Source organism: Oryctolagus cuniculus, chromosome 8, assembly GCF_051225735.1.
Source record: "Oryctolagus cuniculus isolate XC-2025 breed Fujian yellow rabbit chromosome 8, ASM5122573v1, whole genome shotgun sequence".
In the NCBI taxonomy this organism is placed as follows: Eukaryota; Metazoa; Chordata; class Mammalia; order Lagomorpha; family Leporidae; genus Oryctolagus; species Oryctolagus cuniculus.
In genome coordinates, this window is record NC_142874.1 from 33655617 (window position 1) to 33682761 (window position 27145).

A 27145-nucleotide genomic window follows, 5' to 3' on the forward strand; every position below is an offset into this window, starting at 1 on the left:
CAAAATTATTAGTAAAATAGTCTTACTAATATTTGTATTTGAATATTACTCTAGATCTGGGGGAATAAATGGAACAAAATGCCGTATACTCGGTTTGACACCTCGTTTAAATGTACATAGCTGAGTCATAGTTGGTAGGATAGCTGCTTTGTTGTAGTTTCTGTGATTCATATCAATTTACTATTTAATCAGTTGTACCTGCCTGGTCTTCTCTTCCTCAAGCAACATTTTTTTCAGCATACTTACATTTAAAAAAAACACACACACAACAAACAATTAAAAGCCAAAGAGAATGTTGTACCAAGAAAAGAAGAGAGACAGGTAAAATTAATATTAAAAAAAAAAAAAAAACTGTTGTATTAAGTGGCAAGGATGTCACCGGGTGACCCTGGTACAGTGATGGGAACAGAAACTACGTTGTTGTTACTGCTTCTGTCAGTCCAGAGGTCTTTTATTTACATTATACTTACTGCGCCATGAATTCACAGGGAGCAGATTCCAGCAGCTCAGGCTCCCTTCCATTTGTTCTGACAAAGTGGGCTTCTCGGAGGGGAGCAGGCCAGAGCTTCAGGTGAACCCGGGTGCCTTTCTCCGTGGCTGCTTTCATTTTCTCATCATTTTCCTTTGCACCTTTCAGGAAGCTGTTGGCTTCTAGAGTACTCGATATGCTCCATACATACATTAATTTTCTTGGCAAGGATTTTTCCCTTAACTTGTTCACCACAATGCCAACAGCATGCTGGGTAACACTGTAGACTCCCCGACTGTTGCCTTGATGACATGTGTGGGACATTCCTTTTTTAATGGTACCCATCCCTTGATACCACTGTCCTTGTAGATTCACCCGTGTGTGGCCAAAGGAACAACTCGTGTTTTCTAGAAGGCCCAGAGAATGTGTTCCAGGTGCTTCTCTTCTTTCCCTCTGTGTTCATCATTTTGGTGAATTACTGGAAGATGGAAAGTCCACACTGATCTTTGACAAGAATGGAAGGCAGTGAGGAAGGGAATGTGAACAAGTCTTACTATAATTTACAAAAAATAAGAAGACTTGTAGGAAGAGAGGAAATGTGGTTTTAGGAAGGATTCTTTTTTCATTGATCTTGAAATTCATAATTATTATGAACATGTATTGAATGCTTCCCATGTATGCATTGCTATTACTGTGTATCCACACACCACTAAAATCACTTAAGAACAGAATCCAGCTCAGCCTACGGGACAGATGGCATTCGATTTTCAAGGACACTGAACACAGTGCTCCAAGAGAAAGGCAAGGCTCTCACTGCTGACCAGAAGATGTGTTGCTCAGCTCCTCCATCTGTCCAACTAAAGCATGGACTCTCAGAGCAAATGCATTTTCCTGCTTTAAATGTATATACTTACCATAAACAGTATACCACATAAATAGGAAATTGCATGTCACAGAAACAGTAAACCACATTACGTAAGGCAAGAGGAGAAAAAAATTGGACTAGAAGCACAAAATAGCTGCAAAAGTAGCTTTAACAAGCTTCAGAGGTTGAGTTTTTATTCTATTAATTTCACTGTGGATTTTCCAGTCATTGTTATATTTCAGTACCTGGGTCTTTTCTCACAATCGCATCTATGAGAGATGTAAGAGAGAAAGGGAATTGAACTGAAGAGGAGTATAAAGCGGTATGCCACCTCTAGAAGCTTTATGTAGCTGAAAGCTACATGTGAACTTGTCTTTGTTCGTCCCTCACTGTGGAATCTGCAGTTCTGTGGCTTTCTATTTTGAAAAATGTTCTACTCTCAGTTTATGTACACTAATAAGTCACGTGCATGTGAAAGTGAATGTATCCATCTATTTGTGTCTTTTAACTCAGAGAACAGGCAAACAGGCACATTCATCAGGGTAGAATCGTTTGTTTTAAACAAGTGTCCTACACTAGAACCAAAAATAGGGCATATAAGTTTTTAAAATTTTTCTCTTCATTTTGAATGTAAAATCCACAAAGATGAAAACAAATGAATGTGGTATAATCAAAGTGATGAATTCACAATTTTAATTAAGAAAGTGATAACCACAAAGAAGCATTCTCCCATGTCACACAGTCAAGATGGTCACACGTTTTTGGAATTCCCCTACGTCCACTCCCAGTAAGGCAGCAAGTCCTTGCGGGCCTCAGTTTTCCATCTGGAAACTGAGGAGGCAGTTCTAGAATGTTTAAGTGTTTTTATTCCCTGTCACTAACTCTGTCATTTCTTTGCTCAGATCATAAGTTTTATTCACTAAAAATAAAAAAAGATGTTTTACCTTTGAGAGTAACAGGACAGTTTGGAAACAGATATGTAAAACCAAGCATGTGATGAAGAATAGCTTACAAGAAGGAAGAGAAGAGTTAGTTTTCCCACAGCCTAGTACAGATGGTTGGGAAGCCTCACTTTAGATCCAGACTCCTGAGGGTATCTGGGCTGGGGCCACAGTGCACCCACAGCAGATCCTGGAGTACCTGCCTACATGTACCCACAGCATCCCCAGTGCCCAGCTGTCCTCAGCCTATGCCCTATTGACCTTTTAGCCTGATTATAGGGGCTGTCCTGTGTATTACTGAATGTTTAGCGATATCCCCGACTTCTACAAACCCTGAGATGCCATTCCTACGTGTAACAACCAAAAATGTCTCCAGACATTGCCATATGTCCAGTGGGGTCAAAAAATCCACCCCTCACCCCCATTGCTAACCTCTGCTTTAGCTTAGTGGTGCTTTGTCTCTAAGCCTGGTCATCCTTGCTTTCTCCATACCATGATAACCTGGCAGTAATTGCCTAAATACCAGAACCCCTTGAATAATTTCAGTTTACAAAATGCATGTATATCAATGTGAGTACCCCTGCTGGAAAAAAGATAAACAGTGTTAGAAAAAAATTAAATGTTCAATTAAAAGACTGTTTGGTACTTTTTAAGACATGTTGTTCATCACCCTGTCATTTGTGAGCTTTTCTTTAATTTATTCTTGTCTTCTATCCAAAACATATTAGCTTAATTATTAAAATGAATTATTGTCGGTGCCGCATGGCTCTTCCTGAGCAATTCTGCTGTGTGGGAGGAGTCACCTTCCTCAGTTGTTTTTCATGGCAGTGTTGCCAGAGCACATTTTTCTTCTTCTGTTGGAGGTGGAGATGCTAGTTTGAGAATTTAAGTTTGTTTCCTGCTTCTGGGGCAACTCTACAAACATAAATTCCATGTCTCCTTCAGGATCTACTCAAGACCTCCCTTTCTGCTTATCAGAGTCATTCTCTTTAGGCTTAAATGTGCACAGAAATGATCTGGGACTTGCATGAAGTGGACATTTCCCAGCCCTGCGAGGTTCAGGTCCGGGCCGGGGTGCCCAGTGTTTCTGACACAGCAGGTGACTGGAGGGCAAGCGGTGCTCTCACACTGGACATGCTGGGCTGTGATTCTCTGAGACCTGCCCCTCTCATAAGCACCATTTCCTGATACCTAGTCCTATTTTCTTCTTTGAATTCCAGCCATTCTCTTGTGAGTGTTTAAATCCATGGATCCTTTCAGGGGACAAGCCTTATGATAAACACCGATCAGAAACCCAGGAAGGTCTTGTACTTGCTTCTCACAATGAAACAGCCCTCAACCCCATGCTGTCCTGTGCCTTGACCAAAGGCGGATGTTCCCACTGTTCCCACCTGCCCAGTTTCATACTCCTGCCATAAAGGCCTGTCCTTTTTAGCTCTAAATGTCTTTCACATGCTGTCCATTTTCCTTACTTCAGACTTCTTTCATCTTCTACCTGATTCACGGGTTACCTAACTCTTTTGGTCATTCACATTTTCAATACTAAATGTTTGAGCAGCAGCCCCTAACATGTGTCTTAAAAATAAAATATATTACATATCCTACTGTCAACCCAGATAGTAATATCAGTAAAGCCCAACATTTCCTAGTTTTCCTAAGATTTTAAGTATCTTTAAAATTTTTCACAGTGACTAAAGAATTCATTTAAATGCATTTAGAACTCATAAGTGAATTTGTCATAGATACAGGAAACAAGGATTTTGTGTAATATGTGAATTATATCTCAACACAGATTTTTCAGATTCTCCCTAGTGGATCCTCTTGGCAGGTGCACATACTCCGCACTGGAAAGCGATGACCAGATGACCTCCATGACCACGCAAGGTCTCTGTTCTAATCTTGCCTCCCTCCAATACTTCCCTCACGATTCTGGTTAAAATGTGATTCTCATTGTGTCGCTTACTCTTCCCTGGCTTACTCCTGCCAGAAGGATGCAGTCCAAACCCCTTGGCAGGGCCTTACATGGTAACCACACTTTCCCAAAGCAGATACATTTCACATTTATTTCAGAGGTCTGAGTTTAGCATATGTATATGAAGTACTTGATAAAACATTAAATCATGTGGAAGTTATTTAATGCCTTAAATTCATTAAACATTGTACTTAAGGTCTTCAGATGTCTTAAACATGAAATGACGAAATAGAATCTTTCTGATGGTGCTTTCTATAGTAACCTCCTCCAAACTAACTCAAAGGCACATGTTCTTTATTCTAATTTCCATCCGACTGGGGTTGATAAGGCTCCAGTGTTAAGCTGTTCTGCTGCTTAATGAGGGCCTGTATATCATGGTGCTGTTTAGTTAGTGGTGTAGTCATTATAACTATAGAACATATAGAACTATAGAGCCTTGACTCTCAGCTTATGGAGGCTTAAGGTGTTTGTTAATGTCAGGCAGGCAAAACCTATAAACCAAAAACTGCCACATACCATATTCTCTGCTCAACACTGTACTAGATGCTGGAGGATTTAAAAGAAGGGAAAAGGGGGATTTTTTTTTTTTTTTTTTTTTTGGCTTCAAAGAGCTTGTAAACACCAAATGAAACAATTTATGTGAGGATACTTAAAAGCAATTGTGGAAAATGGAACTGAAAGATAATCTCATTTTGGTGCAAACTATTTTTGAAATCAGGGCCGGTGCTGTGGCGGAGCAGGTGAAGCCTCCCCTGCAGCACTGGCAGCCCTTACGGTCATGGGTTCAAATCCTGGCTGCTGCACTTCCAATCCAGCTCCCTGCTAAGTGCCTGGGGAAACAGCAGAAGATGGCCCAAGTGCTTGGGACTCTGTGCCCATATGGAAGACCCAGAAGAAGCTCCTGTCTCCTGGCTTCAGATCAGCCCAGTTCCAGCTGTTGCAGCCATTTGGGGGAGTGAACCAGTGGATAGAAGATTCCCTCTGTCTCTCCCCCCCCCCCTAACTGTGCCTTTCAATTAAAATAAATAAATCTTAAGAAGGTTTTTGGAATATGTGTTTTCCCCATAATTTGTATTTCCTGTGAACCTTTTTAAAAAAACATTTATTTATTTATTTATTTATTTGAAAGGGAGAGTCTTGGGGCTTGTGAGGGGCTTGGGGAAGGGGTTGAATCAGAGAAAAAGAGGTCTTCCATCCGCTGGTTCACTCCCCAAATGGCTGCAATGGCCAAAGCCTGGGCCAGGCAGAGCCTGGAGCCCAGAACTCCATCCAGGTCTGCCACATGGGTGCGGTGCCCAAGTATTTGGACCATCTTCTGCTGCTTTCCCAGGGCATTAGCAGGGAGCTCAGTCAGAGGCCATGCAGCCAGAATTCAGACTGGTGCTCTGATATGGGATGCCTCTGATACAAGCAGCGAGTAATCCATGCGCCACAACGCTCGCTCTCCAAAAACTATTTGAAGAATGCTTGTGTGAGTGGGTTTCAAATTTTCTTGCACCAAAATATTTTGAAGTACCCTCATTTATAGGTATCCTTAAAGAAGTGTGCGAGTAAAGAAAAAAGGGAGAAATATGTGGGCTCCCTCCTTTGTCTCTTTTCATGTCCATAACAGATTTCATTGTCCTGGGTCTAGAATGTGACTTTCCATGGCTGTTGGCTCTCCCCAAAGTTTGAGCTGTCAGATTTTGTCAGGAAAGTCTGTATCTCCTTAACCATGGGGTTCTGACATTGGAGCAACTGTATTGTCAGCGAATCTATGCCCACAACAGCCACTTGGCATTTTTATGATACTGGTCAAAATGGACACATTTCAGAAGAATATAATTTTAAAATTCTTTACTTTGAAACTGTGCCCTTACTCCTGCTTCATGAAGGCATTGAACCATTATGCAGTGAGTATCAGCATTTCTTTGTCTAGTTTCTTCATTGAAGTATAGCCTAAATGACTAACTCTCTACCCTACTGTAGGCATGGTCAGGTCTGTAAGTCATAGCTTAATAGCGATGAATAGACCCCTGGGTAAACCCTGGGAGTTGGGTGAAAGTGCATATTATTCTGGCCTCTCATATTCTTCATTAAAATAAGTAGAAATTTCCATTTCTTCAACTAAAAAGAGACACTTGAATATTCAAAATTAGGGAGTCTATGTTGAAAGCTTTTGGAACAAGCGAACTTGCATGCAAAAGAACACACAGACCCAAACTCGAAAATACAGACGGCTTTATAAATTCTTTTACCAAGTTATCTAAAATCTTACTTGAAAATTATATTTGGATTATATTAATAAAAATCTTGTTTTCTTAAATATAGTATAGGTAACTATACTACTGCAAATCTATTTTAAAAAGACAAACAACCAAATAGAAAAATGGGTCGAGTATTTCATCAGCAGTTCACCAGAAGAGGAAACACAGGACACATGAAAAGAAGATGCTCATCCTTACTCATGTTCAGGGACATGCATAGTGGTTTGTCATTTCATACCCGTGAATTAGCAGAAATTTACAAGTGTGATAATATCAAATGTTTACAAAGATTTTACAGTGTATTTTCAAACATCCTGCAGAAGTGTAAACAGGTACAAACACATCGGAAAATAATATCATGTTAATGATATGCATATTCTAAATCCCGAGTGGTGATAAAATGTAGAAAACTTGTATTCAGCAGGAGACATGCATTAAATTGTTCATTGCAACATCATTTATAATTGCAAAAACAAAAACCACAGACCAAAAAATCTGGAAGCAATCTAAATCCTTCAACAACATTGTAATAAGTCTATGATGTAATAGTATACAATGATTAAAAGCAAGAACTTAAGCACATATGTGGGTAAATCTTTTTTTTTTTTTTTGCCAGGCAAAGTTAGACATTAAGAGAGACAGAGAGTTATAGACAGTGAGAGACAGAGAGAAAGGTCTTCCTTCCGTTGGTTCACTCCCCTTATGGCCACTACGGCCAGCGCTGCGCCGATCCAAAGCCAGGAGCCGGGTACTTCCTCCTGGTCTCCCATGCGGGTGCAGGGACCAAAGCACTTGGGCCATCCTCCACTACCCTCCTGGGCCACAGCAGAGAGCTGGACTGGAAGAGGAGCAACCAGGACAGAATCTGACGCCCCAACCGGGACTAGAACCCCGAGGTGCCAGTGCTGCAGGCGGAGGATTAGCCTAGTTAGCCAAGACTCCAGCCATGGGTAAATCTTAAAAACATGTTGGGTGGAAAACCAGATGACAAAAGAAAACCTTTCAGTAGTTTTTATGCAGAATACAGAACCTACAGAACATATTTTTGTATTTTGATTGTGATATACTTTTGCGTAGCGCACAAAAAGCATGAGATGAATAAATATGTAGAGGGAGTTTGAACTCACAACATTTCATTTTGTAAACTGGGTGTTAGAATCATGAATGTTTTCTGTGTTTCTGAAACATTTTATTTTTTTAAAAAAATCACATTTTTATATTTCAAAGTGGCCTAGTTACTAAGCAGCTTTAACCAAAAATTCTGTTAAGTAATTTATGTGCTGCAGTAAATACAAAAAGGAAAATGATTTTGAAAGAGAACAAAGCTGTTGATACAGTTTCAGGTCAGGTCATAATCCTATGGTATTACAAAATACCATAGAACATGTGGCTCACACAGTAGACGTTCATTCTCTCGCAGTTCTGGAGCCTTCAAGGTCAAGATGTGGCAGAGCTGGCTGTTTGATGAGGGCTCTCTACTGGGGCTGTAACAGCCACCTTGGGGCGGGGTGTTCACAAAGCTTTTCCTTGTTATGTGCACGCAGGGAGATCGAGCTCTATAGGGTCTCCTCTCATAAGGACGCTAATCCTATGGGCTCAGAGCCTCACCCTTATGGCCTCACTTAGCCATAATTACGTCCTTAGAGGCCCCGTTTTCAAGTGCATGCTACACTGAGTTTGGGCTTCAAAGTATAAGGGTGAGGGAGAGCTGTGCAGTCAATGATGTGTTCTGTAGTCTCCTTGGGAGAAAATAACAGGTGAATGAAAAGTTGTAAGTAAAAGCTACCTCTGAAGCATCTCACTGACTGTCAGCATTATTGGTATACAAATTATAGGTTTGGAGATGTAAACCGCTTTCTAAAATATCAAAATAGGGGTTTTGGTGTTTTTATTTGCTTGCTTGGTTGGTTTGCCTCATGCTTTTCTGAGACTTCTTTGAGTGTTTTGCTTTGTTAAAGTTGGTCATTAAAGACCAATTTTGCCATCTTTCATTTAGTCCACCTGTTCCTGCCATCGCTTTGCTCATTTTTCCACTCAGGTACTCTGCTTTTTAGTTTGCATTGTTTTCTACTATTTTGATGGCTTTAAACTTGGGAATTTTTCCCCTTGCTTGATGTTTAAGATGTGTATTATTATGAAAGTCCTGAAAGACTACTTATATATTATATACATATATGATTCTTTTTCTTTAAATTTACAATTATGCTATACAATATTTGTCTTAAATAGTTTCTTTATTCATTCTTTGGTAATCTTTTAAATTATTTCCCTCATTCTGTGATAAAGTTTTATATTCTAAAATTATGTTGGTGTTCCACAAAAATACATAAAAAATACAAAAAAAATCACCTTGTCTTATCAATTCTTCTTTATTTGCCTTCATCCATTTACAATTTGTCATCCATGTAAGATTTACATTTAGGAATTTGAATAATTTGCATGAGAAAGTGGAATAGTAAGCAGTCATACAGTTTTAGGAATATAAGAGAATTCCAGCGTCTTTGTTTCAAGAATTTTAAAGTATCTATTATTATTTTAATTGCACACATTTATGAAGTACACTGTGATAATCTGGTCCATGTGTTGTGCGTGTGATGATCAAATCCTAGAAGTTAATGTTTCCCTGTCATTTTTACTACTTTGGAGCTTTCAAGCTCCTCTCTTCTAGTTCTTCATGAGATATATAATAGGGTATTGTGTAATATGGAGCTGTGGAACACTCGAACTTATTCCTTCTGTCTGTGTTCTGGAACCTGTAATCCAGTCTCCCTCATCCCCACCCCGCACCCCACTCCCAGAATATTTTTAAAGTGTCTGTTTAGGTAGCTTATTGTGATAGACATTGTGCCCCTAGCATAGAAATCCTTACACACAGAATCAATCATGTTACATTGGTACATGGTGTCTGTAATTGTTTAGGTAATAATCACTCAGTGGGTACATTTTAGTTGAATGACTCTTTGAGTTCTCAGCTTCAGCCTCAGCCAAGCTCTAGCTGTTTTTGTGGAATATGCGGCATTTGTGGAATGAACCAAACTCTCTTCCCTCTCCCTCTCCTCTCCCTCTCCTCCCTCTCCCCCCTCTCCCTGTTCCTCTCTTCTCCCTGTCCCTCTCCTCCTTCTCCCTGTCCCTCTCCTCCCTCTCCTCTCCCTCTCCCCCCTCTCCCTGTTCCTCTCTTCTCCCTGTCCCTCTCCTCCTTCTCCCTGTCCCTCTCCTCCCTCTCCCTCAAACAACTGACTTAGGAGCTGCTAGCTTGGTCTAGCTCCTGGTGGCCCCTTATATTTATGATAGAATCCAGTATATGTTTCTCTCTCTACCTCTCAAATACTTTTTAATAAAAGGAGACATTTTTAATAAAAGAGAATAAAATACACAATTAAAACATGTAAATAATGTGTATAGTGGCATTTCATTTGTGCGATAGAGAAACTGGCAACATTGCTAAATGAGCATAAAAGGGGAAGTCCAGGTTATACCGCTCCCTGGCTGGGTTTGGCTTGTGGCTTGTCTCCAGGAGGCCTGGAGGGACAGTTACACTGGTTAGGGAGGCTGGCCTTGGCTGGCATTCTGGAAAGGAATATACGAGAGCTGGAATGAAAAAGTTGGAATGGTTGTGGCAACAGAGGCACATTGGACCGTTTTAATGAATTCAATTCATTCAACATAGAGATCTTTAAAAGTGCTGAACATTTTTAAATTGATTTATTTACTGCTGGTCACTAAATGGCTAATACTTTCCTGCAGGAGGAACAGCTGAAATCCCATGAAAGCAAGCTGAAGCAGATTACCACTGAGCTGGCCGAGCATCGCTCCTACCCCCCTGACAAGAAGGTCAAAGCCAAGGACGTAGATGAATACAAACTAAAAGACCACTATCTAGAGTTTGAGGTATGGTGGACCAAAATGTCAGCAATGCTTGTTTCAGAATTTGTCTAAGAGGCAAACAGTTTTTAACAGCCGAACGGTGGGCAGCACACCTGGGCCGTTCCTCTCTCTCAGGAGCTCCTAGCATGGTCTAGTTCATGGTAACCCCTCCAGTTTGTGGTTCTGTGTAGCTGCCTGACATCAAAGAATGACTGTGAGTTCATGCACTTAGAAGCAAACGGCCTGTCTGGCTGCAATAGTGTGTGCCTGCTGCCGGGAAGGAAAAGGACGGTAGAAGGACGTGCTGGGTAGGGCAGCTGCCTTCCCTGTCCCTGCCTCTGCTGGCAGAGTCCAGTCCAGGAGCCCCGGTGGGGTCAGGTGCAGCATGATGCAAAGCATTCGCTCCTTCCACACATTCCCGCTGCTGGGGAATTGATCGATCAAGGTGCCGCATCCATCTCGGTTGCTAAATGGACTCCTGAGAAGAATGGTGATGATTCACATACATTGCCATGGAAAGGTGGAAAATCTTAAAGCAAACTGAAATCAATCTATTTCCAAATCTTTCCTTTGCCCAGGTTTTCTCCCAGCTTACTGTCAGGTTGTGCAGCATCCTCCCTCAGCCACCACCTTCAGACACTGAAAATGTCTTTTTTTTTTTTAAGTCAGTAGCATCTAGTCCAGAACAGTACTCCTGAATTTTTTACATATTTCCTAGTGGGTGAGCCAAATCCATCTATTCGTATTCTTGTTCACTGCAGCCCCAGTCCCTTTCATTTCCCAACACCCCTCTCCTTGGTTCCGCTTTCACCCTGCTCTTTCCTCCTCGGGCTTCAAAACAGCATCAGCTGAGCTGCAAGACCCTGGCAAGAGGCCTCTGCAGTGTGGCACCCCGCCTTCCTGACTGTGGGCATGGCTTTCGGCCTCACTCACGTGAGCCTGCTGGTTGACTCCTGTCTCTCTGTGGTTCAGCTCACACCTTTTTGCCAGTTGTTTTCCTGAGGCTCAACCCAGATTCAGACAACAGCTGCCCTGAGGTTCCCTTACACACCTGTTCCCATTGACCCTCTGGGGACAGGCCCAGTCCTAAATCTGAGATTTGGCTTCCTGTAGCTTTCCATAATCTCAGTCTTTCCCACAGCAGCCCCCCAGTGGTTTAGGTACAGTTGTGCTCACTCTGCCTAGACATGCTTTTACACCTTGATTCAAAGCTTTCTTCCTACCTTCTTCGTTGGGAAAATTCTGCATCCGTCAGTGTACAGTCCAAATCCCTTCTATAAAAAGCGCACTCTGAATCCCTCAGCTGGGATTCATTTGTTAGAGGATTTGCTGCAGTTTGCTCCATGTTAATTATTTTCTTCTATCCTTATGTGCAGAGTGGAATCTCCACCTGCCCGAGATCGTGAGCTCATGCCAGCCTTTATTCAATACTTGCTCGTTGAATTAGATGAAGTTTCATGGGAACCCTAAAAAGTCACTTCCCAAGGTGTTTTGTTTTTGAGTTTTAAAATGTCTATTATCAGATGTGGCATTTGAACCAAAAAGGTGCTACAGAGCCAAATAGTAGTTTTCTTCATGGTCAAGCAAGAATTTGCTCCGGGCAGATGACCATACCAAGAAAAGTATTTATTTTGGTAAAGGTAGAAGTTTGTTAAGAAAAACTGTGGAAGCCTTACCCACCCCACCCCCTCAAAAAAAAAGACTTGAAAACTTATTTTAAAGAAAAAACAACAGCAGCAAGCTAAGCACCTGTCTTTCCCCAGGCTAGTTCAATCTTGGGAAATGGGAGTTCTCAAAAAGCAATCATTGTTCTTCACACTTCTGGAGTAGCTTTAAGCCACAAGCCCTTTTGTTTCACACATGCTAATTAAATTTCCCAACACCTCAGTCCCCTGCTTCCACCACTCAGCACCTCACTTGGAGCTCTTGCCTCTTAAGAGGGAAGAGCCTGTCCTTAGGAGGTGAAGGTGACTGCAAGACCTTGGCAAGGTCGCCACGGCAGACGCGCTCCCAGCATTAGAATCTACTGTGTTGCCCCTTTTCTGAAAACATAACTCTGCACAACTCAGCATTTTCATTTCCTGACATGAAGTCAGAGGAAGCTTTGTGCGGATTAAGCTTTGCCTTCATCTGAACGTCTCTTCAAAGAGCCTGAAGATTGCATCCCAGGACCCTCGACTCATTAAAACTGAAGTCGTATGCTAATCTGTCACGCGTGTTGGATTGTTTGTCAAGATGCATTAGCCCTGTGTCTACTAGGAAGGTAGAAGTGTACCACACTTTGTATGTAGATGTCAGCCAAAGTAATGCTTTTTTTAAGAAGGAAATCGTCGTTCCACTAACTTAAATAAACACTGAAGTAGTCTGGCCCAGGGAGTCCACTTTGCTACCATTTCAGCCACCGAAGTTATCTACATGCTTGTGGAGCACCCTTTGCTTCATAAGCAGCGTTCCCCGAATGAGAGACAGAGCTACTCGCTGTTTCGTATGACGTGTTCACAGCTCTAGCCTCAGCTTCAACACTGCTTGGGTGCCTGATGCATACTTGTGGAATGAATTAATGAAGTTTTATCATGAATAAAGGATAGCATCAGAGAAAGTAATTTTCCAAGGCATAAGCGTAGTCTTCATTGTTTTTACAGGGCCAGAGGCTCCTGTGAAAACAAACCCAATAGGCAAGTGAGAACAGACAGCAGTACGCAACTCAATGAGAGCCCCAGGTGGACCATATCAGGAAGAGGAGCCACAGCACCTCAGTTTGCACCAAAGGCTCTGGGGCATGAGTTAGCTTTCTCACCTCTTACAGGTCATCAGCAAGAGGGCCACCCTTGATTTCAGAGCAGTTCTCACGATTTTCACAAGTCTTAGTAAGGAAAAGCACTTTTATTTTGGCAAAATAATAATCTTTAGTACTGACACTGGAAAGGTTCCTAACTTGAAGTTTTATAGTTTTTTATGTCCTGGGAAGCTTACTTTGAGTACAAACCATTCTTAACATCAAGCCAAATTCATAGGTCTTTCCATGCCTTAGAAACGCTTCAAAGCTTCACTGACAGAAATACTTAGAAATGCTGATAAATATGTTTTTTTAATTTTTTAAAATTTATTTGAAAGAGAATTATATATGTCTATATAGAGAGAGACAGAGAAAGGTCTTCCATCCACTAGTTCACTCCAAATGGCCACAATGGCTGGAGCTGAGCCAATCCAAAGCCAGGAGCCAGGGTTTTTGTTTGTTTGTTTTTTGTTTTTTTTTTTTAGATATAGGGAGAGTAAGAAGAATTCATTTTGCCTGTTAGAAAAAGATTCACCTTTATTTAGTTAAAGCAGCAAGCCACTCAGCATGGGCTATCATTGACTAACCTACTTGTTCTCCTTTCATCATCTTGTTTTTGATAGAATTGATACCTCCAAACCATGACTGTTATTTTCATAGAAGAGTTCACTTGGGAATCTAATCCTACTTTTGGAAGAGTTTTTAAGCATCACAAGTCTACATTGAGAAACTGACCGTCATTTCTCCACTCAATCAAATAAATATCAGAAATAGGCTCATGTCCTTATAAATTAGATTTCTTCTACTCTATTTAGTTCTTGTTTTACTTAAATATCTTTCAGTTGCACTGTATGCTTCTGGAACATTAGGGAATGAATATGTCATGAACTGAGAGGTACTTAGGTGGTTTATGTCAGATACCAAGACTTGCAAGGCTGAAGCCAGCCACAGCACAGATTGAGCTGTGCTGGGCAGCCCCTGGCCTCTCTGAGAACCAGCACCATTGGAGGAATTCCCTTGGTAACGCTGTATTTGGCCCCAATATTTTGGCTTTATGTTTCTTTAGCTTTAAAAGAGACAGCAATTAGAAGTGAAGATGCTGTTTCTTCTAAGATATTTTTCATGAGCACTAAGATGTTTCCTGAAAGTTGAGTAGATAACCCTTTTGTTAAGCTAGACCAGAGAGAAGAAGGTATAATGGCCCAAACCCATTAAAAATAAGATTGGGCTGTAAGATGTTTATTAATGAGGATTTGCTGAAGGTCGGGATAATCATGGGATTATTACACAGTCAGCTGGAAAACTGTGGCCAGCACAATGTCAATGAATTTTAGCAGACCTAATGTCAACGTGGTTTTTTTGGCCAATACATGGTTGCCCTTGTTTGAATTTGAATTTGAATGCATGTAGGAAAGGCAGGCTGTCTTCTTCCCACCACTCCCTTGTACTCTATCACATCCTGTAGCTTTTCTACTATTGGCATGGCCCCCAAAAGCATTTGACTTTTCAAATCCAATAATAGAGGCTGCAGCCAGGTGTATATGCTTTGAGTATTATATCTCTGAACATGGACTGTAGAATTAACTTTCCTGTTATGATTTTGATGTGGGGGAATTAGGTAGGAAGATTAGGCAAAATTAGGTGAGATGGAAATTTCTGCCAGCCTTGCATTTTTTTTTAAGATTTATTTATTTATTTGAAAGGCAGAGTTACAGAGAGGCAGAGGCAAAGAGAAAGAGAGATCTTCCGTCCTCTGGTTCACTCCCCAAATGGCTGTAATGGCTGGAGCTGATTCAATACAAAGCCAGAAGCCAGGAGCTTCTGCCAGGTCTCACACGGGTGCAGGGGCCCAACACCTGGGCCATTTTCTACTGCTTTCTCAGGCCATAGCAGAGAGCTAGATCAGAAGTGGAACAGCTGGGACTCGAACCAGCTTCCTTAGGGAATGTCGGCACTGCAAGAAATGGCTTTACCCACTATGCCACAGTGCCGGCCCCAGCTTTGCTTTTTTTTTTTTTTTGACAGGTAGAGTTATAGACAGTGAGAGAGAGACAGAGAAAAAGGTCTTCCTTCCTTTGGTCCACTCCCCAAATGGCCGCTATGGCCAGTGCTGCGCCGATCTGAAGCCAGGAGCCAGGTGCTTCTTCCTGGTCTCCCGTGCAGGTGCAGGAGCCTAAGCACTTGGGCCATCCTCCGCTGCCCTCCCAGGCCACAGCAGAGAGCTGGACTGGAAGAGAAGCAACCTGGACTAGAATCCTGCGCCCATATGGGATGCCGGTGCCGCAGGCGGAGGATCAACCAAGTGAGCCATGCCGGCCCCCCAGCCTTGCATTTTAACTCCACTCTCTTACCTGTCAATCCTGTACACTACTTTCCCATAATATACGTTTATCTCATCTGGGACCAGGAAGCAGGGGATGCCATCATGGCTGCTTGGAAGTTAAACTCCACATGGAGACACCATGAAATCCTCAGAAAGCATAATGCATGATAAACTCCACCCCATCCATATATTCAATTTAGGGCACCACCTCTGATCTCATTAAAGAGACTGATAATGTGGGAGGGGCCCTTCTCTTGCTCTTGGCTTCTGGACCGTGTGAATGTATCCTCCTCTGGCCTTCAAGGCAACTGTGCCCCACTCATGATAGATACTACGCCATGGGGTGGCTCACATTTGCACGTGAATGTATATGTTCACTCTGTCAGATAAATCTTGCCCTCAGTTGTGCACTGTATTTATACGTCTGCTTTGAATTCTTATCTCTGTGGGGGCGACAATCTAGAGTAAAGATTACTGTTAAATATGCTCATAACAGTGTGTATGTCTACCCCAGAACTCCCATGTTGGAAACTAAATCCCCAATGGGACGAGTATGGGGAGGCAGGGCCTGATAAGAGATGATTAGGTCATGGACGGATAGGAGTGGGTTAGTTATTGTGACAGGGCATTTGTTATAAAAGGGAGTTCTAGGTCGGGTATTTGCGACATGCCAACATACCATTTCAAAATGTGAGTTCCAGTCCCAGCTGCTCCACTTCTGAACCAGTGTCTTACTAATACATCTGGGAAGGCAGCAGAAGACCCAAGTACTTGGGCCCCAGTGGGAGACCAGGATTTAGTTCCTGGCTCCTGGCTTTAGCCTGGCCCAGATCTGGCTGTGGCAGCCATTTGGAGAGTAAACCAGAACCAGCAGATGGAAGATCTTTTCTCTCCATCTCTCCCTCACTCTGTCCCTCTGCCTTTCAAATTAAAAAAGCAAACCTGTTTCTAAAAGGGCGTTCTCACTGTCTTCTGCTTGTGCTTATGCACTTTGGTCTTCCATCTTGGGGTGACACAGTGCAAAGGCACCTGTACTTGCTGGGACCACGCCCTTGGGTCTTCCCAACCTGCTGAACTGTGAGCCCAATACATGTTTGTTCTTTAAAAATGATCAAGTCCTAGGTATTCTGTTGCATCAGCACAAAACTTGCTAAGACAGAAAATTGGTCCCAGGAAGTAGGGCTGTTGCTATAACAAATACCTGGCAATGTGGCAACAGCTTGGTATCTGGGTAATGGGAGGAGACTGAATGGTTTTGAAGTGACTTCTGGGGAAAAAAATCCTATATTGTCCTGAATGGAGCATTCAAGACAATTCTGGCGAGGGTTCAGAAGAAGGAAACAGCTATCGGGAAGGTCTCAGACTTCTCAGGTAGGAGTGATGTGATCACAGTGTTGGTAGGAATGTGGACAGTAAAGCCACCGTGATGAGGTCTCAGAAAGGTGGAACAAAGTCTCGGAAACCAGGTGAAAGGCATCTTTGTTATACAGTTGCAAAGAACTCGGTAGAAGTGTCCATGTCCCAGGGATTGTTTGAAGCAGGATTTAAGAGGGTGAACTAGAAGATCTCATGAAAGAAATTTCCGAGCATAATATTAAAGAGCTACCTGGCTGCTTTTAAACCACAGACAATAAGATGTGGGAGGAAAGAAATGTTTTAAAGATAGAATTTATAATTAAAAGGGACCAGAGCAGAAAGATCCGGAAGGTTTGCAGCCTGGCCATGTAAACAATGAGAAGATCTCTCTAAGACGGGAACCAAAGGTGTGGGCCGCGCTGTTTGCTGAGAGATCAACACGGAGAAGCCTCCCGCAGGCATTTCCGAGCTCTGTGAGGCTGCCGTCACAGCACAGCCCCAGAGCTGCACCTTGGGAGCAAGGTTGCTAGGGGGCACCCACCAGACCCCCGTGGTCGTTTCTTCCTGAATTCCTTTGCAGCTCCTCTCAGCTGCTCCAGCGATGGCTTCAGTGGGCTCAGGTGGGGCTCGGAGCTCCACTTGGAAGGTGTAATCCGTGTGGTGCTGACTGTGCAGGCACATAGCATGCATCAGCTCTAGGACATGGCTTCCTCCACCTGGATTTCAGTGTCACAGATATCTTGGGGGCCCAGGCAGAGTCTTGTCACAGGGACTGAGGCCCCCACACAGAGTCCTTTCTAGGGCAGTGCTTGCTGGAGCTGTGAGAACGAGGCTACCACAGGAGTCCCCACGAGGCCCGGGTGAGGCTGCCCTTAAGTCCAGAACTGTAAAGCTACTAGTGTGCAGCACCAACCAGAGAGAGCAGCAGGCCTGAAACACCAGCCTGTGGGAGCTGCTGCCTGGCCTGAGCCTAGCAAAGCCCTGGGGTAGGGCACCTCCAGCTCCACCCTGGGCCCTGGATCAGGACACGCAGTCAGGAAAAGTTCTTCTTTTAGCTTTAGAATTTAATGCTATCTTCCCTGTTGGTCTTGGACTTCCTTGGAATAAGTAATCCTTTTTTCTTTTAGAGCAGCAATGCCTGTCATTCGCCTATCTCACCATGGTGCTTTGGAAGCAGATAAATTATTTGACTTCACAAGCTGATAGCTGGAGGGAACTTGCCTCAGGATTACATTTACCTTGAGTTCTTAGCCATAGATGATTTAGTTGAGACCCTGAACTTTGGACTTCTAAGTTGATACTGGAACAAGTCAAGACTCTTGTAAAATGAGTAGACTTAAATGGTTTGACTTAACAATTTTTAAACTTCATAATAGTGTGAAAACCATACATATTCAGTAGAAACCACACTTTGAATCCTGAATCTTGGTTTTTTTCCCGGGCTAGCAATATGAACATGTGGCACATGTTCTCGCAGCATTGGGCAGGCTCCGTAAGCACAGGTTCCAGTCAGCCCACCATTGTGAGGGGAAATGACTGGTAGTGTACAGTATGCTTCGATGCTAAATTATGATGTTCGGTAGATTAGGTGTGCTTCATGCATTTTCAGGGCAATATTTCGAACTTATAATGAGTTTATTAGGATACAGCCGCATTGCAAATCCAGGAGCATCTGTGTTGGGATAGAATTAATATATTTTACATCGTGAGAAGGACTTGAATTTCAGCTGCCAGGAACAGAATGCTGTGGTTTGAATGTGCCCCCGAAAGCTCACGTGTTGGAAACTTAATCTGGAATGCAGCAGTGCTGGGAGGTTTGACCTAACAGGAAGCAAGTAAGTTCCACAGGCTCTGCCATATTGAATGGATTAATGTCTTTTTTTGACGAATGGACTAGTGATTGTGAGAGTAGATTTGCTATAAAAGTGAGTTCTGTCCTCTTGATCATGTACATTTTCCCTTGGCCTTCCTCCTTCCACCTTGAAATGATATAGGACTCAAAGGCCCTCACCAGTGTCTAGGGCAGTGCCCACAGACTTCAGTCTCCTCAACAGTGGCCCAGATACATCTCTGTTACTTATAAATTACCCAGTCTCAGGTATTCTGTTATAGGAGCACAAATCCAACTAAAGCACCTTCCTGCACGGTTAGATAAGAATACTTGTTTGTTTTTCAGTTCCAGTCCAGCAGGAAAAAGAAAATCTACTTCCCTGATGACTGAAAACAAAGGCTTACAATAAAGTTCCCTTGACTGATGGGCTGGAATTCAGCGGAATGCCCATTCCTGAATGGGGACCCAGAGTAGCATATGCTTCTCATGACTTCCGGCGGGTAGGGCCCACACCAACCACATGGGTAGGAAATTCAATTTTAGAAAGAACAAATGTCCACTAAAAGAAAACATAAGTTTCTTGAGGCAGACTATTTTAGATTTTAAAAAATCTGGGACATTCTTAAAGCATTATGCATCGTTTTCTGAATTTCTTGTTTTTGATGGCATTATAAAATGGCATGATTCCTTCTCAAATTAATACATTTGAGAAAAAGTGTACATTCCATGCAGAGTCTTAGGGAAACTCCAAACAGTTCAATCCAGAAGCACACAGAGTATAAATTTCGAGTTGTAAGCCTTCAGTTTTGTGACTGGTTATTTGTTGCATGGTGGGTGGAAGATGAGTGGTTGACTTGATAGTTGTTAAGCATAGCTTAACATAAGGAATATGTTTTGAGAAATGTGTCATTAGCTAATTCCATCATTGGGTAACTACCACAGGGTGCATTTAGCATAAACTAAGATTACTGCAACATCACTAGGCAGGGACCACCTTCATATATGTCTTTTGTCATTGACCAGAAATTCATTTTGTGGTACACGCCTTTATTTCTCTTTGAGCAAATTCTTTGGTTGTAGTCATAGCCATTTTTCCCCCAGATTGTTCATTTTTTATTTGTCAGCATTGGATTATTAATTTTCATAGTACAGGCCATATTACTGACTCCTTTTTCTGTCACAGGAGCAGTGCAAGGGCAGTATCTCAGTACAGAGTCAGATATCCCAAGGCAGACCCTTCTGAAATAAAATTACCCGCTAATAAGTTTTAAGAGTCCTGGATCCTAAAACTATAAAAATAGTGGTTCTTTCCCTTTTTGTCTCTAGTTGAAGGCAAAGGAAAAATCTCATGAATGTGCTAGAAGAAGATTAGAAGTAGGAGTGTCAGTCTTAGTACCTGAGTTTAGCCTAGGATCACATGCTGTCTCCTTTACAGAAAACATCTCAGAAGTGATGATATGTCTAGCCTAAATAGTGCAGGTTAATAGAACTCTTGTGGAAGTTTAAGAGTTTTCTTTTTTTAATGGGATGCTAAGTATTATAAGTCAAAAACTAGAGACCTAAGATCAGCAGTTGTCTAGACATTCGGTCCAGTTAATAATAGACATAAGTCTTGCATTGTCATTTGGAATTGCATTTTGTATTATGTGTTGAAGGAGGACTAAGAGAAGTACTGAATTTCCTTCCCCCGCCTCCAAATTTATCACAGGTCTATGTTTTCTGTGGATTTAATCATATTCACTTATATTTGTAAATTTTTGGTTAACATATAATACTTATATTTCTTCTTGGGGTGCAATGTGTATTTCAACACACATACATAATGTAAACTGACAAAAACAGGAAATTAGCATTTCCATTTCATTATGTTTGGAGCCTACCAACTCCTCTCTTCTAATTCTTCATGAAGTGGGTAATACATTATTGTGGACTATAGTCACCCCACTGTGCTGTGCAACACAGAATTTTAATCTGTAAATAATTACAGGTGCCTTTGGAGGGAAGAGAAGCCTAGCCACAGGAGTCTTTGAACAAGATTTGAAGTAGATGGCTATAGAGAACTGGCACCATAGCTGAGAAGACAAAATAAGCAACCAGTAAATCACCCCTTCATTTCCCATTGTCCTGAAATGCCCGCTCTGGTGAGGGTCACTCATCTGGGTCAAGGTATTATCTGCAGGAGGACAAATGTGCTCAGAGATAAAATAGGAAAACTAGGAAAAGAACCAGAGTGGGAGTCAGAATCCCATTTTAGTTTTATCACTGGCACACTTGACCCCCAGTTATCCTTCCCAGGCCTCAGTTTCCTGGTTACAAAAATGAGCTGGAATTGGATGAGCTAGCTGATCAAGTCCCTTTCAACTCTGTTTTTAGGAGAATGGCACATTAAAACAAATATGTTTATTTGAATAGCATGCTCACAAATATTCCCAAGAGTATTATTTTTGGAACAAGAATATCTCAACTTAGAGATTCCGAAGAAATAGACCACCACTGCCCAATAGAAATACATTGTAAACCACACACGTTTAATTTTAAATTTTCTAATAGCTACATTTAAAAGCTAGAAGCAGGTAATTACAGTGATCACAGAGTGTGATGACAGGATAGGAGCATTCTATGGTCATCCCCTTGCAGAGCATTGGTTCAGAAAACTCCTCAGAAAAGAGTACCTTTGTGGGAGTCTGGGAATCCAGTGTAGAAGTTACAGCATTCTATTGGATTTGCACATCCAGGAAGAGACTTGTTTAAGAGTATAAGAAGAAAAAAAATTTCACTTTACCTGTGTCAATCCTACCCCCATGACAGAGCAACTCAGTGCACCTTGAGGTAGAGTTTCCACTATGGCTGTGAGAATACAATGAGTGAAGAGCCACCTCGCCTAAATGTACAGGCCAAGAGGCCGGTAGAGGTGGAGTTGATTGGCACAGCTGAGTGGTTGGGAAAGGCTACGAGAAGGAGAAAGAGGCTTTTCTTCAAGCTACAGCATGACCAACGGCACTATAAACATCCCACATGCCTCACCCCAGTCTAGCCTTACCCCAGTGTTAGGGGGCACATCCACAGTAAAGGTCTGAAAGAGCTTCAGAATTCCTAGCTTGGCTGGTAACACAAAGACAGTAAAGACTGGAGGAAATAACAAAGGAATAAAACAGCAATGCAGGGCTCCAAGGATGGCAACAACAGCAATAGCCACAGCCAAGAAAGCATGACACCAACAAAGAAACTAATTAATAGTCAAATAGCAAATGAATTAGAGAGGTATGAATTGCATGACACATTCAAAATAGCTGTTTTAGGGAAGCTCAATGAGTCACAAGCTAATACAGATAAACAACTCAATGGAATCAGAAAAACAAAGAACAAAACAAGTAATTCAATAAACAAATTATTAAAAGACTCAAACAGAAATTTTGGAACTAAAATACAATTAATGAAATGTATTTATTTTTTATGATTTTCAAAAAAATTAAGTTATACAAGTTTCATGTATTTCATAAATATAAATTTAGAAACATAGTGAGACTTCCTATTCTACCCTCCCACCGACACTGTAACCCTTCTTCCTCTTCCCTCTCCCACTCTTAATTTTTTACAAAGATCTATTTTCAGTTTACTTAATAATCATACAATTAACCCTACACCAAGTAAAAGAGTTCAACAAATAGTATGAAGGAAAAAAACACTGTTCCTCAACAGAAGAGTCAAGGGCTGTAACAGTCATCGAACAGCAAAATGTCCATTTCATGCAAATACATTACTTTTTAGATACACTGTTAGTTACCTCAGATCAGGGAAAACTTATGAAACACATGGTATCTGTCTTTTTGGGACTGGCTTATTTCACTCAGTATAATGGTTTCCAGTTGGTCCATTTTGTTGCAAAAGATAGGATTTCCTTTTTCCTTTTTTTTCTTACAACTGAGTAGTACTCCATAGTGTATATATACACCATAATTTCTTTATCCAGTCTTCAGTTGATGGACATCAATTGGTTCCATATCTTTGCCATTGTGAATTGTGCTGCAGGGAACATGAGGGTACAGATATCTTTCATATGCTGATTTCTTTTGGTTCGGGTAAATTGCCAGGAGTGGGATGCCTGGACCATATGGTAGGTCTGTATTCAGTTTTCTGAGCTACCTCCATACTGTCTTCCACAGTGGCAGCACCAGTTTACATTCCCACCAACAGTGGACTAGGGGACCTTTTCCCCCACATCCTCACTAGCAATTAATGAAATTTAAAAATTCGGTAGAGAACATCAATAGCAAGTTTGATCAAGTAGCAGAAAGAATGCGTGAACTCCAAAACATGCCATCTGAAAATGCAAAGCTGGGAAGACAAATGAAAAGAAATAAAGAAAGCCTGCATGACTTATAGAAGGCAAGAAGGAAGAGAGAAGGAAAGGGCTAGAACATTCATTTAATAAGTAAAGGCTGAAAACCTCTCAAAAGTGGAGAAATATTTGAATATCCAGCTACACGAAATGCTGAGATCTCCAGTCCAGTTCCATTTGAAGAAGAATTCACCAAGACTTATTATAACCAACTGACAAAAATCAAAGACAAATAGCTGAGCAGGAAGAGGAGTCTTCACATACAGGGACCCCAGTATGGCTGTTAGTGAATTTCTCAGGAGAAACTTTGTAGGCCAGGAGAGAGTGGGATAATACAGGCAAACCACTGGGGAAAAACTACCTGCCAACCAAGAGATCTTCACCTGGGCTGCTGTCCTTCATGGATGGAGAGGTAAAGACATGCCTGAACAAAACCACCAGGTCTGCCTTACAGGGAATGCTAACAAAACTTCTTCCAAGTGAAACAAATGCATACTAGCTCATAATATAAAACATAAGAAAATGTGAAGTCAATGATAATGGTAAACACATAATCAAATTCAGAATACTACTATCATATACACTAAAAGACAAAAGTTTGAAAAGTAATCAGGTCTACAATAGTACGTTAATTACACATAGAATAAAAAGGTATAGATATCAAAAACATTACATGGGAGAAACAGGAAAATAGTTTTTGTATGTAACAGGAATCATTATTAGCCTAAAATAGACTGCTGTAACTGAAGATTTCTTTAAAAAGATTTATTTATTTAAAAGGCAGAATTAGAGGGAGAGACATAGATAGTTCTTCCATCTGCTGACTCACTCCCCAGATGGCCACAACAGCTGGTACTGGGCCAGGCCAAAGTTAAGAGCCTGGAACTTCATCCTGGCATCCCACATGGATGGCAAGGGACCAAGTACTTGGGCCTTTTTCTTCTGCTTTCCCAGGCAGTAGGGAGCTGGTTATTAAGTGGAGCAGCCAGGACTCAAACATGACCTCCAGTATGGGATTCTGGCATCACAAGTAGCAGCTTAACCCACTACTCTTTAACAGGGGCCCTCCATCAGACACTTAAAGAAGAATTACTATCAGTCATTCTCAAATACTTCCAAATAATTTATTCATTTTATGTTATCAACATTACCCTGACACTAGAGCTAGACAAGGACACTATAAGAAAATAAAATTATACAATAGTATCCTTGATAAACATAGAAGCAGAATGTTCAACAAAATACAAGCAAACCACATTTATCAGTAGGTTAAAAGGTTCATTCACCATGATCAAGTGAGATTTATCCCTGGGATGCAAGGATGGTTCAACACATGCAATTCAGTAAATGGGATACATTGCATTAACAAAATGAAGTACAAAAATCATATGATCAGCCCAATAGATGCAGAAAAACCCTTTAAAAATATTCAAGATCCTTTCATAATAGATGCTCTCAACAAATGAAATATTCAAGAAATGTCCTTTAACACAGTGATGTATCACAAGCCTAGAGCTAGGATCATACTGAAAGTGAAAACCTGAAAGCTTTTTCCCAAGATCAGGAACAAGCCAAAGATGTCCACTCTTGTCACTTCTTTTCAACATAATAGTTGAAATTGGTGCCAGTGTTGTAGCTTAGCGTGTAAACCCACAGCCTGCAATGCAGGCATCCCATGTGGGCACTGGTTCAAGTCTCAGCTGCTCCACTCTGATCCAGGTCCATGCTAATGGCCTTGGAAAAGCAAGGGAAGATGGCCCAAGTGTTTGGGCCACTGCTGTTCACATGGGAGACCCAGAAGAAGTTCCTGGCTTTGGCCCTACCCAGCACCAGTTGTTGTGCCCATTAGTAGGAAGCTGGATTGTAAGTGGAGCAGCCATATGGGATGCCAGCATTGCAGATGGCAGCTTTACTCTATGCCACAACAGTGACCCCAGTACATAAATATTTCAAAAACAAATACCAGAACTTGTAACCAGAACAATTAGGCAAGAAAAAGAAGCAAAATGAATCCAAATCAGAAAAGAAGTTACACTGTTTGCAAGTGACATGATTTTAAGTTTTCTGGTTTTTTTTTTAACTTTTATTTAATAAATATAAATTTCCAAAGTACAGCTTTTGGATTACAGTGGCTTTTCTCCCCCATAATCTCCCTCCCACCCACAACCCTCCCATCTCCTGCTCCCTCTCCCATCCGATTCACATCAAGATTCATTTTCATTATCTTTATATGCAGAAGATCAATTTAGTTTGTATTAAGTAAAGATTTCATCAGTTTGCACCCACACAGAAACACAAAGTGTAAAGTACTGTTTGAGTACTAGTTATACCGTTAAATCACATAGTACAACACCTTAAGGACAGAGATCCTACATGGGGAGTAAGTGCACAGTGACTCCTGTTGTTGATTTAACAATTGTCACTCTTGTTTATGGCATCAGTAATCACCGAGGCTCTTGTCATGAGTTGCCAAGGCTATGGAAGCCTTTTGAGTTTGCGGACATCAATCTTATTTAGACAAGGTCATAGTCAGATTTGAAGTTCTCTCCTCCCTTCAGAGAAAGGTACCTCCTTCTTTGATGGCCCATTCTTTCCACTGGGATCTCATTCACAGAGATCTTTCATTTAGGTGTGTGTTTTTTTTTTTGTTTTGTTTTGTTTTGTTTTGTTTTGTTTTTGCCACAATTTCTTGGCTTTCCATGCCTGAAATACTCTCATGGGCTTTTTAGCTGGATCTGAATGCCTTAAGGGCTGATTCTGAGACCAGAGTGCTGTTTAGGACATCTGCCATTCTATCAGTCTGCTATGTATCCCACTTCCCATGTTGGCTTGTTCTCTCCTTTTTAATTCTATCAGTTAGTATTAGCAGACACTAGTCTTGTTTACGTGATCCCTTTGACTCTTAGTCCTATCATTATGATCAATTGTGAACTGAAACTGATCACTTTGACTAGTGAGATGGCATTGGTGCCATCTTGATGGGATCGAATTAGAATCCCCTGGCACATTTCTAACTCTACTCTTTGGGGCAAGTTCGATTGAGCAGTGACATGATTTTATACAAGGGGGTTGCAAAAGATTTGTGCAAAATAGGATTAAAAGATAAACCTCGAAAGTATTTGATTCAGTGGCTTAAGTCACTGCTTGGGATAACCACATCCCGTATCTGAGTGCCCAATTCTGGTCCCAGCTATTCCACTGCTGATCCAGCTTCCTGTTAATGTGTGTCCTGGGAGGCTGCATCTGATGGCTTGTGTACTTGAGTCCCTACACCCATGTGGGAGATCCAGACTGAGTTCCAGGTTCCTGGCTTCACCCTAGACTAACCCTGGCTCTTGTGGTCTTTTGGGGAGTGAACCAGTGAATAGAAGATTTCTCTTTACCTCTCTGCCCTTTAAATAAAATGAAAATAAGTTTAAAAAATTTTTATGAGGCCAGTGCTTTGGCACAGCAGTTTAAACCATCATCTACAGTGCCGGCATCCTGTATGGGCACCAATTCAATTCCCAGTTGCTCCACTTCTGATTCGGCTCCCTGCTAATGTGCCAGGGAAATCAATGGAAGATTGCCCAAGTGCTTGGGCCCCTGCATCCACATGGGAGACCTGGAAGAAGCTCCTGGCTCCTGGCTTCGGACCAGCCCAGCTCCGGTCGTCAAGGCCATTTGGGGAGTGAATCAGTAGATGGAAGATTCTCTCACTCTCTGTGTATGTGTGTGTGTGTATGTGTGTGTGTGTGTGTAACTCTGCCTTTCAAATAAATAAAATAAATCCTTAAAAATTTTTAAAAAGAAAATACATCTACTTTGTTGCAAAATATTTAAATTCATGCATACAAAGATGTCTTCAAAATGCTCATGGGAAAATGTGTACTATGAAAAAACTATGTGTGTATTTCAGAATTTTTCACAACAAAATAAATGACTTTTAAAAAATATTTATTTATTTGAAGGGGAGAATGACAGAAAAAGAGAGAGCTCTTCCATCTGCTTGTACAGTCCCACATGGCCACACCAGCCGGGCCAACGTCAAGAGCTCAGAGCTCCATCTGGGTCCCCACTTTGGTTGCAGAGGGCCCCCAGCATTTGGGCCAACTTCTGCATTGCCAGGCACGTCATCCGGGAGCTGGATTGGCAGCGGAGCACCCAGGACTTGAATAGATGCT

At 41.6% G+C, this 27145-nt stretch overlaps 1 protein-coding gene across 12 annotated transcripts in view; it reads left to right on the top strand.

The window, feature by feature from the left end:
* Positions 1–27145, top strand: part of PSD3 (pleckstrin and Sec7 domain containing 3) — a 583146-nt gene that overhangs the window by 541567 nt on the left and 14434 nt on the right. For all 12 annotated transcript variants that reach the window (XM_008267258.5, XM_070047341.2, XM_051819334.3 and 9 more), the window contains one exon: positions 10238–10381. In XM_008267258.5, coding sequence (XP_008265480.3) covers positions 10238–10381 — 144 coding nt within the window. The remainder of the gene's footprint in view (positions 1–10237; positions 10382–27145) is intronic.